The sequence below is a fragment of the Dromaius novaehollandiae genome, chromosome 16 (assembly GCF_036370855.1).
Source record: "Dromaius novaehollandiae isolate bDroNov1 chromosome 16, bDroNov1.hap1, whole genome shotgun sequence".
Classification (NCBI taxonomy): domain Eukaryota; kingdom Metazoa; phylum Chordata; class Aves; order Casuariiformes; family Dromaiidae; genus Dromaius; species Dromaius novaehollandiae.
Window position 1 is genome coordinate 7,542,655 of NC_088113.1, and position 14,092 is coordinate 7,556,746.

A 14,092-nucleotide genomic window follows, 5' to 3' on the forward strand; every position below is an offset into this window, starting at 1 on the left:
ATTAGGCTCCTGCAGCAGGTAGTTAACCTGAAGGGCAGCAGCTGATTGTCTCTATTTAACTTTTCTGCTCAACTTTCGCTTTGTATTCAAACCCCAGTGCTTTGCCATTACTTCCTTTCCCCTCTCCTCTTCCCAGGATGGAGAGGTATAAAGCAGAGACAACTGTTGTTAATAATCTAAATCAACCTTTGCTTTTCTATGTCTCACCTTGAGCCAGAAGACTAGAGTGAACAAAATAAGATCTGTAGCACTCAATAAGGAAGGAACAAAATCAGCCGCAAAAGTGGACTTTCTGTAAAATGATGATAGCTGGAGATGCAACCCCTGAACATTGCACGTCACTGAGTCAAAAGTGTCTGCTTATGTGGACCTAAGGATTGAGACCGCAGCTGGAGCCCTGTGGGTCTCCTTGTTTCCATTCTGCCTACTTGTCCATCACAACTACATCAGACAGGTTCCTGGCTTGCTAAGTGTTTGCAGGCAGCCTGCCAAAGCAATGATAGATGTTGAAGCACTGGTGAGAGATATTGTATTATTCAGTCTTTGATTACAATGTGACTTTAAAAATGTATTTAAGAGTTCAGCCAGACTGAAATAAAAAATACAGTGTTTGCACAGTGAAATCCCAGAGACTGTGGTGATGTTTGCATGCGTCCAAGACTGGTTGCAGTAGGGCAGTGGCAGCTGTTTCGTTGTTGCTGCCTGTTAAGGATTTCCTTCGTTTTTTTTTCCCCAGGGTCCCAGGACACTTGGAAATTTTGGTTTATGCAGGTTATGTGGATATCTTAAAATACGCAATCCGTAAGCATTAAAATTGAGTCAGTCTCTTTCAGTCTTGCTTTGGTAGGGGTTTTTTTTGTACAGCTGAAGTTGAGATATACGTTAGCAGCTTTTCTTACGCAGCCAGGTGTAAGGTTAATGATTTCCAGGATTCTCGTTGCCTCATTTGGAAGCTAAAATTCCAAGAGTAGAGAAATGGAGCAGTTTGTCCAGTCTGCAAGTATTTACCATTATTGAGTTGAGGCTTATAGCTCAATTATGAACATTTTTATTCTTCTTGTTTGTTTGGGGGAAAATAAGTCATTACCACGTTATGAAAAATAAGCAATGCAATACAGTAGAGTCCCAGGGGTAGGTATTAACACCTTCTGAGACTAAGATGGAAATAGAAGGATGTATATTTAGAAAGCTAAAATGCATAGGGAATTAAATGGTCAAGATGGTAGGACCACTATCCTTTGAAAACAACAGTACAAAATCTCATCTTTGACAACGAGTAAAAATGGCTCATGCTGCAGAGGAAATCAGAGTGGAAAACGCGTTCAAAATTATATGGTCTCCGTTTTCAGCAAAAGGAGATTGCAACTGTGAGAAGGAGCAAGAGAGAATATAAAACTCCCCAGGTCCTGCTTCAATTCATTGATTTAGTTCCAGTCTGGTTTCTTCTTTTCTGAAGCTAAAGTTCAAATAGTTTTTATTTATGTATTTATTTATTTCCCCTTTACTCAAGAAACTAGAAGGCCATTTGATGTGAAATCAAGTTCTTCCCCATGTCTGCACCTAATCCTGGAGACTCTCCAGGCTGTGGGCACGTCTGAAACCTGCTTCCCGTTGCTGCTTTCACTGTGAGCTACAGCATCACAATCTCTTTCTCAGGACTGAAAAATCTCACAGTTTAAGACTCCCAGCCTGAGAACAGATAGTTCTTGGCGAACGTTGTGTGTTCAGTGATACAGAACTCTAGTGTAGCGGGGTTGCTATTTTAGCTGCTCACTTTGTGACTCAATCCCATTTGCAGTTAATAGCCAGGTTATTCTAATGAGAAGACTCAATGGTTGAAAAACCAAAGAAAGGCCTCGGGCTATATCCTAGAGCGTTTACAGTATAAATTTGAGTTATAATTAGAAACTGGTTTAGGGATATGACACGAGCCAGCTTCTGAGACTTTGTGTAACAAAGGGAAAAGTAGACGTGGGGAGCAAAATGAGACAGAAAGCTGAATATGCAAGTAATCTTACCTAGACTTTTTTGACTGGGTTTTGGACATATGTCTTGATGAGGTTGATGCTGAATCAGAAACATTCCCTGCCCACCAATGGAGTCAGAGCATCTGACATCAGTAAACCAGACACCCTTTAACTACCCATTCTTCCATAACGTGACTGACTTAAAGAAAATAACTGTAATTTAAAAAAACACTGTAACGTTAGCACAGGGACTAATTGCCATCTTCAGCTGCAGAGTTGTCTTTGCATGGATGTTAGTGCCATCTCCCAGCCACGTTCTCGTTCGGAGTCTGGATCTGATTACTTGGTGTAGCAGAGAGCGTGCTGAAGGACAGGCCTTCTGCATCTTTCTTTTTTTTCTTTTTTTTCTTTTCTTTTCTTTTTTTTTTTTTTGGTATTCTCTGTTTTCGATGTGTCTCGGAAGGAGGCTTGTGCTTACCTTTGCGGTTTCGGAAGCTGAAAGTTTTCACAGAACTGTTCTTTTGTTCACCTTAATTACTCATATAAGTCATCTGCAGAACTGTTTTTTCAAGGTTTTTACAGAAAGTGAATGATTATCACCTATGCTAAGTAAATATATGTACCCATATATTCTATAATTTCTGAATTTATGATTTTTTTGGCACACACAGCCCTAAAGATTCTCTGGATGTTTGCTGGATGCGAGGGGAATAGCATGGCTTATTTGGAATCCTAGATGAGTCACGAGCTTTGATAGCCCATTTGAAAGTGTGTTCACAGGTGTGTGTAGCAATACAAACATTTACAGTGGTGTTCATCTCATAGCTATTTTGCCATTGTCTGTTATAAGAGTTTTTTGGAAGTACTATGAAATACACTGGTTATTATAGTGTGTTTTCTGCTGATGCATTAGTTCAAGTCAGTATGGCTGGTGCGTGCTTTACTTTCAAGAATTACCAGAAGGCTTTTTCTCTGCATTAATTCTCTTTCAAAAATGCGTAGCTAGTATTTGGGAGTCTTTGTGAGTTCTTTTTTTTCTGTTTCCATTAAAATGTTCTGTTCTTTTCATAGGTTGAAATTGTGAGAAAATATGAGAAGTGGGTGAAGTACTTTAAATTGTGCTTTAAATCAAGAAACTCTCTGCGAAATTACATGTTTTCTAATCATATTGCTATAAGTATATATTGAACAAAAAAGCAAACTACACAAGTTGAAGAAATGTCAGATAAACAAACTATGGCATATGTGGTATTACTACCATCTGATATATCTCAAACACTTCTGATTTTGCTCCCTCATTCTTTATATCAGCACGTCTAGCAGGGTGTGCGTTTATACTGTATGTAAAGGGCAGAGTCTGTAGTCAGAGCATTTGAGTTATGCTGTCAAAAATAAGTTAAGGAACAGCAGGTGAAAATGATTCCTATGCATGAATATTCAAAATTTACCTCAGTCAGATCCTGTAGAAAGAATAGAGAGTGATCAAACTTCTTAGGGGCCAGGACGTTGATATGATGTGACGTAAAAGTTTTCTTGGCACGTGGCTGCGATGACTCAGAAAACTCGCTCAAGGCGTGATGTGATCTGCTGATGCCCCATTGCCACAACAGCCAAGAGTGCCTCCCGAGAGTTTAGAAACTGAGGGGACGGTAGGACTGGGAGGGCAGAACGATTACAGCCACGCTCTGCATCTTTGTTCTTATATTCGTATTCTTTAGTTTGAGCAGAATGAGTTTGGGTTGGCAGGAGGCTCTAGGAGTTACGAAGCTAAATTAAAAGTTGAGAGACTTCAGTTCATTCCTCTGTCAGTGATTTCCTGTATAATTGCATCACTTAAGGCTGGACTCACCAAGGTATTTAGGCACTTCAGGTAGACCATACATTTTTTTGGAGAGGGTAAGAAGGAAGAAAGTGTGACTTCCACACTACTTTCCTGATGGGAATCATGCTCCCATCATTGGATTTCATGACCTTGCTTGGGACCTGGGAGTGTGGCCTTTGTTCAGGGCCCTGGAATAAGGGGCTCTTCAGTGAAAATTCAGGATACATTTGTGGGTGTGATATGAATTTCCTCGTGTCTTTGTTCCTCTCTCTAAAAGGTGAATAATATCACTGGATTCCTTTACATCAGTGAGAACATTTAGGACTGTGGGGTACTCGGATACTCCGGTCATATGGCAGGAGACATATTAATGGAGGACTGCCTTCTTTTAAGGTTTTTTTTTTCATGTGCTTGCTTTACAGATCCAGTCCACGGACCGCAGAATGTAGAAGTTGTCGATATCCGCTCCCGGCAGCTGACCTTGCAGTGGGAGCCCTTTGGTTATGCGGTGACCCGCTGCCACAGCTACAATCTCACGGTCCAGTACCAGTATGTGTTTAACCAGCAAAAATTTGAAGCGGAGGAGCTCATCCAAACCTCTTCCCACTACACCTTGCGAGGCCTTCGGCCCTTCATGACCATCAGGCTGAGGTTAGCCCTCTCTAACCCCGAGGGCAAAATGGAGAGTGAGGAGTTGGTTGTGCAGACTGAGGAGGATGGTAAGTTGTGTTGGTTTGCTTGTTTTTTGCAACAGATGCGGGCAGGGTAGTTACAGGACGGCAGTAGGTTTAATTCTGCAGGAGTCACGTTCTGAACTCCCAAGGGCTCTCAGAGCTACGTCCTTTCGCCTGTGGGCAAATACAATTCTGGCATTTGGTGATTTTCTTTTTGCTTCACTTTACTACCCCAAAAAGCTGTATAATGTCTTCCTTTTCAGCATGTATCTCTTCTTAATGCCAGTCTTCTGGATGTAATATTTGGTGCTAATTCATTGGGTGCTAACTCTTCCCTTCATGATACAAAAGAGCAGTTTTCGGAAATACTGATGAAAAGCTCTAAAGTATTATTTTTTCCATCTTTGCTAGCTCAGACCAAGGACTCTCGTAGCCTACAAGCCTCTGTTCTGTCTAACATGTTAAAAAAGAAGCGCTCTTCTGCTGCCGGAGCTGTTAGGAGGTGCTGCTCAAAGTTTCGCTCAGCTGAAAGTGCCTCTAGTGTTCCAATATATCATAAAGGGGGTGTGAGAAGATCGCAAATCTTTCAGAAAAATGACCAGGGTTTTTCATGAGGCCGGCTTGGGAGTGCATTTAGTTATCTTTCACAGCATTAAAATTTTGCTTGGGTAGGCAGATTTTTAGCTGGCCTTGTAGCCATAATGAAATATAAATCTTACATTGTTACTCTACTAAGGAAGTCAACCTTTCATGCTGATAAAGGGGTGCAGGCCAATAGCATCTTTACACCAAGGCACAGTCTGGCTGTTTAGATAGGTGGGGTTTTACTGTTGTGTGTGTGAAGGAGGACACATTAAATCCCCTACTGAATGCAGCTATCCTTTGGCATTGCAACCAGAATGTGAGATAATTCTGTACTCAAACCCTCTCATTCGCTGTATCTGATAGCAGGTTGGTAAATGCACAAGTCAGCTTGTGAGCAAAATGCAAATACCCAGTGCCTCAGTCTTACAAATTATGGCCTTTAAAGGAGGGCATCGTTCCCATCCTGGGTGCCACTTTTTGTAACACCTTGAGGTATTACATGTACATCCCGTCTCTAAAGTTCCCAGGTGGAGGGCATGAGCTAAGACGGTAGTCATGGAAAACAATGACAAATAAAGGTAGCAGAAGAGCTGGGATTACTTGTTGAAACTAATTTCTGAAGGAGGCTATGCTGTCTAGATTTTTATAGATCCCCACAGGTGGCTTTCTGTTGAAAAGACACATCCCCCTTCCTTGTGGGTGTACTCTTCCACTGAGTGTGTGGGAGCGGTGTTTTGTGGCTGAGGAAGAGTGGTAGGTTTGTTAAAGCCATAGAGTTGTCGGCTATTTCCTGGAAGGAGCGCAGCTCTGTTGGAAATACCTCTGGGTTGTTCCAGAAGAGTTTTGAGGAGAGGGAAGGGATTAAAGCAAGATTTGCTCCAACTTCAGCTGTCATTCTGTAGCTACTGTAGGCATTTCTGTAATTTCAGGGTGCTAATGGAATGGCTTGGCCTAGCTATCGCATGCTACCTAAGAGGCCTCTGCCTTGGCCTCCAGTAGTTTAGCCAAACACTCAGAGAGTTCAGGAGTCAACGCAGGTACGTTTATTTGGTGACTGAGCCATAACTTGCCCTAATGAGTGGCCAGATCTGTAATTGGAAGTTCCTGGGCTGTGCATATATGATACAGTGAACGTGAAGGAATCTAGCTCAGGACAGAATACAGATGATGAGGCGTTTAAGCAATGAGAGGGTCATACTGAAGCTAGGAGTAAATAGTGTGCGATGCCATCACTGCTTTCCGTTGCAGAGACAATCCTAGTTATGTTCCCAGTTCTCTGATTGACCAGACTTTTGGAAAAACAGTACAGAGCAGTCTAGGTGTAGCTTTGCCAAATGGGTCAATGAATGTTACTGGAGATCCAGTTTGTCCAGAGGTAGCTAAGTTGTCTCTGCATCTTCCTGCATTTTGCTGTTTGGACGTACCCTGAGGATTTGCAGTAGTGTAACAACCTGTGGAAGCAGGACTGGCATTGGGATTTTTCTTTGAGAAGTGCAAATAATACTGCTTAAATCACCTTCTGTTCATGAATCTTTATCTGCAGAATGTTAATTAGTATTATTTGCACTTGTGTAAATAGCTATATTTGAGGCTATGTTAAATTGAGCTCATTTGTTGAAGTTTGTATTTGAAAGGCAGATTTTTAGCAGTTTTGTATTTAAATAGAAGGGAAAATTAGAAAAAATGCATATAGCAATGGAATATTGATGTCTGGAAGTAATAAAACCAGTGCATAACTTGGCATAAAAGTAAGCAATTATTGTGTGATGTTATATGGGATCAGGAAACATAAATTTTTGTGTTTATGTGAGGAAAGCACTTTCTGGTGATTGGCTAGATAAACGCCTGTAAATTCACCTTCTGTAGTCTTTGATTCCATGTTAGATACTCAATGATCTACTGCTGCTACGCTGTGCTGGAGTAAGGGCATATTGGTGATAACGTCATTTCTTCTTGGATTATGATTTTATTTATGGCCTAGTGGCTGCATTAGGGTTTTCTTATTGGAACCAAAGGTTGAGAACAGGCCAGTGGTAGTACCTTGGGGATTTTGAGGTTTTTTTTCCCCTCAGCTCTGGACATGCAGTTGGGTGGACTCTTGGTGTCTTCTGATGTGTGTGGCAGCTGGAGCTGGTGGTAGCTTCTAACACAGGTTTTTTATTTGTGTAGTTCCTGGACCCGTTCCCTTGGAATCCATCCAAGGAGGACCTTTCGAAGAGAAGATCTATGTTCAGTGGAAGCCTCCAAATGAGACAAATGGCATCATTACGCTCTATGAGGTAAGGAGACCAGACTGTTGTCAAGGAACACGTGCCACAGGGCCCTTTTCATGTGTGATTAAGCCAATCCTGAGCTCTGAGAGATTTCAGCAGGTTCTAAAAGAAGTCAGATTAAAATAGATGAGATGCTTCAAGGTAGTCTGATGCTGTCATTGAAAATGTTTTCCCAGTTTAAAAAAAAAAAAAAAAAAGAATTTTTTATCTATATTTGGGGTAAAACGAGGGCCATACATTTCTCCACATCTCAGGTGTTTATATGCTGCCTTTTTTCCTTCTGCGACATTTGCAAGGTCTTTTCCGTTCCTTTCTGTTTCTTGAGGTATACTTCTGTTAGGTTTTATACCATCTTAGAATACTGCAGCTAACTGCTCTCTGGCTTCCTCGTAGTCATAACACTTTCCAGCCACTCTCAACAGAATATGGCCATTAGGTGTTATCTTATATTTGTTGCTCTGAATACATATGTTCTTCCTGAATCCCTCAATAATACATATTTCTATCAGCACCCTCCCTCCCCGCAAACAAAACATAAAGCTGGTTATGGCCATTCTATACAGGATGAAAAAAACCAAACATGATTCTAGGGTGTGTCAGAGAAGATGCTTCTAGTTGGATACGGGAGTGTTAGTATCATTGTATGTGGTTCTGGGGAGACTGTCACATATGCCTGCAGGTGAGAAAAAAGAATTTAAAAAAGGACTGCTTAGGGGATCATGGGAAATGAGAGAGAGTTCAGCAAAAGAAGATAAAGGCACGTTTAATAAACAGTGGAGGGTGGTTCAGACAGTCTGAACTGGTGCTGACTGAGCATGCTTCAGTTAATAGTGTCTACCACAGTATGCTTAAAAAAAAACCCCAAAAACTTACTTTTATGATGATTTACAAATCCTTGCCGTGGCCTCATGCGGAATGGTGTGATATGGAGGGGCAAGCACCACTTGCCTGCTTTCTCTTTTACGCTGGAAGAATGCACAAACTTTTTTGGAAGAGGCATGGTTATGAGAAGTGAACTCTGACACTGCCAAGAAGAATCTAGGCAGACTTTCCTCCTCCCGGTCAGCTTCTCCTCAGCTTTGGAACGGCAAGTCATTGTATGATATGTCACTCCTAGGTCTGCTTGCTCACACCGGGTCGTGCTGGGTGTGTCTAACACAGTGACTGTTCAGTGGAACAAATCAACTAGGTTTAACATCAGTCAACTCTTATACTACAGCACAAGCAAGAGTTGGCAATTTTCTCCTGGGCTTAAATGTAACTGCACTTTTAGGTCCTCTATCCAGCTGGCTTGCAGAAGGTACATTGGATTTGATACAGTAAAAAAGCTAAATAAATAGAAATTCCTCGTGCTAATTTTGTGTCATTTCAGCCATGAAAAGTCTAAAGTAAGCAGTCATGTTTTGTTGGTCACTGCTGAGACACTTGTTAAAACCTGTGCAAGTTGCATATCACCTGTCTGCTACGCTGGAACTAGAGCTAACCCTCCAATTCCATGGTTTTTATAGGTGTACCACAGGCTATTCTGTGTATATGTGTAAGGAATTATACAATAATGCTATCTGTATTTTTTAGAGGAATTGGTTTGAATAGAATCAGTTGCGAATTCATTATTTTTCTGGCAACACCGGTGACCTGTAATGGAACACGTTTAGAAATACTCCGAGTCAAATGATGCAAAAATAACTCCTTTTAATTTTTAAAGAAGCAGTTTCCTGCTAAAATATTGCCTTGGGCTCAGCTCATTGAAAGGACTTCAGCAATCTGAGTAGCTTTTCTGGCTGAGCAGCTGCATAGAGATACTTTAACGCCTGCGGGGTAGTGATGCATCATGACAGTGCCTTTGCCCCTCAAGTCACATCATTGCTCGAGTCTCAGTGGAGGCGCACACAAAATATTCCATTCCTGATAGTGACTCTACACATGTATGACAGCTGAAGCCAAAGAGAAGTCAAGGTGAATTCCAGCTCTTCTTCCTTTTCCTCCTCCCCCTCATCTCCAGAAAGATGAAAATCCAAGTGTTAAAAACATCAGGAGAACTAAAGTGCCTGAAGGTTGACATGAACAGAAACACTTCCCTCTCCTCTCTCTTCTTGCATGAGGATATTCACAAAGAACAATCCCACACTCTGAGACAAGTGTTCATCAGCTGGAGATAAAAGTACAGATGACCAGTTATGTGCAGCTTGGAGAGATGGCCAGAGCACTCTCAAGATAGTTGTTAGGCTGTTCAAGTCCCTATCACAGGCGATAGTATGAGTGCCTATTCCCGATAGCAGGAGATCCTGTTTTTGATACTCCTCAGTAAATAAAACATAGGTCTTTGCACAGAAGCATCTTAACCTGCTACCTGCAATTGAAGTGTAATCTTCCTGAAAATACTGAGAAACTTCTTGTGTTGCCCAGGTAATGGATAGATACTTAGTACCTGCAAGTTTGTACTGGTATTATTTTAAGAATTCATGCTATGTGTATAGGACTGAAGTAATTCCTCAGCAGTAATGACCTCCAAAGTTTTGTTTGAGACAGGGTTCAGGCATTATTCAGCATCACCATGACCTTGTACTGCTTTAACAGAGTTCAGCTGGCCTATTGGTTAAAGAGGAAGAAAAAAGTAGTATTTGGTGATAAGTTTTCGGTTCTTTCGGGTATCAGTGGTCTGCAGTACTGATACGGGTGGGAATAGAAGCCTTTAACAACAACAACAAAAAGGTCAAAACTACAACCCTAAACTATGAACCTGCGTAGCACTATTTAATGATGTATCTATAGGGAACACTGCTTCTGAAAACAACACCTGCAGTGCCAATCTATCACCAATAAGAGCTGGGAGACTCGGTGATGTGCTAGCAAATTTGCAGCTATCTAGAAACTTCACACCTGCTTTGTTGTCTTTAGGGAGAAAAAAAGCCCAAGCACCTACCAAAATTTAAGGAAAAATCCCTTCCAAAGCACAGATCAAGAAACATCATTTTATGAATGTGGGTTAGTGAGGTCAAGATTTGCATTACTCTGGAAAGTAACCGGCTAGATTGCCATAGAGGTATCCTGCAGGTAACTGTCTCTCAAACTCCCTTAGGCACAAACCCTCCTAAGAAAGCCTCCCCCTTAGCCCAGCTAAGTAATACTTCCTTACCATCACCAGCCAGCTTTATTGTATCTAGGTACTGTATTTTCTCTCTAATTCTGTTAAAGTGATTGTCTCTAAGCTTTCAAATGCTTCCAAATAAACATACTGCCTATTCCACTTACATCCCACTTGCTTTTCTTTGGGACAGATTTTCCCCTCAGATCTCTAATTATTCTTGCAGCTCCCTGGCAGACAGACTTCCATATCGCACAAATTGCCATTGCCATTTGCATGTGCCCTAGTTACGTGCCAACTGGGCTGAAATTCAGTAGCACAATCTTCAGCAAGTAATTTGGCAGCCAACATCACTATGTTCATAATGACTGAATACTTCTAAAGAGCCTAAACAAAATGAAAGGGCCTTAATGAACCTTTTTGACTTATGCAGATCTCCTCTGATGGACCTTTATCCTTCACACTGCTCATGTAGTCTTGTAAAAAAAGACATAGCTACAGCCTTGCATTTAAGGCTGGCTACCCCCCCACCCCCGGCATTCAGCTGAAGAATTAATTGTCTCACTGGATACAGCCACAGCTGGATTTTGAAAGAAAGAAATCTTCTAGATCACCAGATCAGAAGGTAATTGCTGTCTGTTTCTAGGGAGCAGAAACCTCTTGTTCAAGGGAACTTGGAAAGCCCTGCAAATTAAGAGTCTGTTAATCAACATGCTGGAAAGATTCGGATGTGAGACATGCAGAAAATGAGCGATGGTACAGTGCATCCTAGGGATGTTGGAGGAGCACAGCAAAGCAGTTAATACAATGAGCATGTGCCGAGTTAGGAGGTGTCAGTTTATCTGTCCAGTTGGGTAAGTCCTTAGGGAGCTACATAGATTGCTGCTGCAAGTAAGCGGTGCAATGGAGATGAAGCTTAAGAGCTCTAGCTGTAGGCAAGTCACCAGGTAGGTTCAAAGTGTGTAAGTACTTACACGAGACAGGTAGATCAAGCTGAGTTCAAAACCACAGCTAAATAGCGATGATGGATTTTTTCCCTAGTACATTGGTTTGTTTAGACTGCCCTATATAGATATTTTTGCATGTGACGTTCATGAAAGAGGCCTTATTACAGCTGTCTCTCATAGCCAGCTGTGAGTGGCAGAAGCTAATGATACCAGAATAAATCCTGCCCCCCATTCTCTCTCCTGGCAGACCAAAAGCACCACAACTTTTTTACATGCTTTTTTCCATCATGTAAAAGCTGCTATGCTTTAAAATCCCTAATAATCAAATGATGCTTAGTGTGCTTATACTCTGTGGGAGTTCAGCTGCAAAGCCTGTGTGTACCAAGATAGGCAAATATTTCTTTTCACCCCGAGTGTGCATAAAGTCAGTCCAACATCACACAGTAGAAAGACCTATTCTGTTATTGGATTGAAGCAACATGCAGTCCAATTCAAGGTCACACAAGATCAGCTTTTGCAATTAAGTTCTCCTGCTTTTAGATCAGATGAGGTTGTCTCAGACATTTGTTCTCTAATTCAGATTGAAGTGCTTCATATACGCATATGGACCCAGATATTTTGTGCAAACTTGTATTTAATTTGGAAAATGTAAATAAAAGTAATTGTGTGTATCTGCATTTTGCTGTCCATTTTTGGCAGCTGGAAGCTTACTGGTGTACAGTAAGTGATGCTGGTTTTCACCCTTGTAAATAAGTTCTTTTGTATGCCATCGCTTTCTCGGAATTGTCAATTTTTACAGTGTTTCTTCCTTAAAGGGAAAGAAAGAAAAAATATGCAGCAGTCTTGTCTAAAATATTTGTCATGTTACTTGAGGGGAAGGCATCATTATGACACATTACAATCCTGAAAGCATTTAAAGAGTGACTATGGTATATTCATCTCCTTGGCTAGAAAAATGGCTCTCAGTTGGTGAAGTCCTTTCAATGAGCCGTGCCTAAAGGCAATGTTTAAACAGCAAACTGTCTTTTTAAACATTGCAAGGTGTGTTCTTGTAATCACTTACGTTCTCATCTTTATGATTATTAAGTCCCATGTGGGTTGTACATGGGTCTTGGGAAAAATAAGGACTCATTTGCAGCTTTTAATTAGCTAGTTTTCTCTGTTTCCACTTCTGAAATGCTGCAAATCTGTGTTTAGATGCCAGGAATAATAATATAAGAGACTTTCGCACACAATTTCAAATCTTTAATGGGATGCTTGGAGCCTAGTTCCCCTAATCCCAGTGGATTTGAGTTTAAATTGCGCTTCAGAGGTTACAGATCCTCTTAGTTGCCATGTAAAATTGCAGTCTGCCCTTCATCATCTCTCCAGTTGCCAATACGCCATTTCTCCTCCATCACTTCGCTCAGTTTTTCTCTGCAGGAGAGGTCGTTACATGGAAATGGTCTCTTAGAGGGTCATGCATAAGGTCAACCTTTGTGGGATGCACTGCCTGCATTTACAATAGAGTGGTAACAAATTTCTTCTAGCTTTGACCTTTGAAAGTGCATACTTATTATAACGCAAAGCATGATTGTCTGGTATGATAACTATCTGCTGCAGGGTTATCCATGCATTTCTATTCATAGCCCTTTTTTAAAGCTATTCATGAAGCCTGAAATTTTTAGGATAAAATCTTCCCTGTTGAAAGGTGCAGGAAATAAAATTTTCCTGGAAGAGCTGAGAGGGGTGGGAGCTGAACTTGGCTTAGTCGTCTGTTTGTTTATTTAAGGGCTTTTTGTTGGTTAAGAGCGGTGAAAAATGCCTCCCACAAGAAGGAAAGCAACAACCACAAAATCTTGCAACCAATTTATATAAAGCTCTACAATCGAAATAGTAGAAAGATGACAATTCTCGGAAATTGCCTTCAGTGAGAAGTGGCTTTGAATGTTCCCATGAAAATCAATCATGTTGCAGCTTCTCAATTGCATTTGGTGGATGTGTGATGCTCTTGGGACGAAGCTTTCTCACTAAGCTCATTGAGTGTGCACTGAAGGAAGTCCATGCTGCGCACAGCTGGCTACTGCATTTAACCGAACATTAAGAGAACATTAAGGAGACACTGTTAAGTGCTCAAAACCCAGGAAATGGTCAATTTAAGATTGTATATATGTAGCCATAGCTCTGTCATTCTGCTGTAAGGACATAGGACAGTGCAGCCTTCGTACAATTGGACACTACTGCTCTGTTCGTCTACAACACTAATGTGTTTTTCCTTTGACACTGGATTTATGTGGTGTCTTGTACAGCAGTATATTGTTTGTCCAGAGTCCATGAAAGTCAATTACCCAAAGAATAAGTGTTATATCGCATAAGCACAGTGTTGAATCAGAATCCTTTAATAACCTCAACTAGCTAGCAACAAAACTGTGCAACTATGTATAATCTATTTAAGTTTGAAGCTCTGTCAGCTCTAGTTGACTGCTGCATCCTCTCCATTACACATAAGGAAAGCTGTGCATATACAGACAGCTAAATTTGTTTTGTAGTTAACAGCTTTTTTGTGCAAAATTGCATTGGAAAAGGGCTGGACTGGCTGAAGATGAATTGTTCACTCGATGGTTGCTGACTGTAGTGTTCACTGAACACGTGGGGAGCAGATTGGTTGGCCACTGCCACTACCGTGGACCCATCCTGATCAGGATGCAGGCCAGGTTTGGAAAGGGAATGATGCTGATGGCACTGATGTATTATCTTTTC

The 14,092-nt window shown here is 41.2% G+C and overlaps 1 protein-coding gene across 1 annotated transcript in view; it reads left to right on the plus strand.

The window, feature by feature from the left end:
- Positions 1-14,092, plus strand: part of PTPRT (protein tyrosine phosphatase receptor type T) — a 478,646-nt gene that overhangs the window by 314,427 nt on the left and 150,127 nt on the right. The window contains exons 8-9 of the mRNA XM_064521396.1: positions 4,212-4,508; positions 7,218-7,327. Of these exons, the coding sequence (XP_064377466.1) occupies positions 4,212-4,508; positions 7,218-7,327 (407 nt within the window). The remainder of the gene's footprint in view (positions 1-4,211; positions 4,509-7,217; positions 7,328-14,092) is intronic.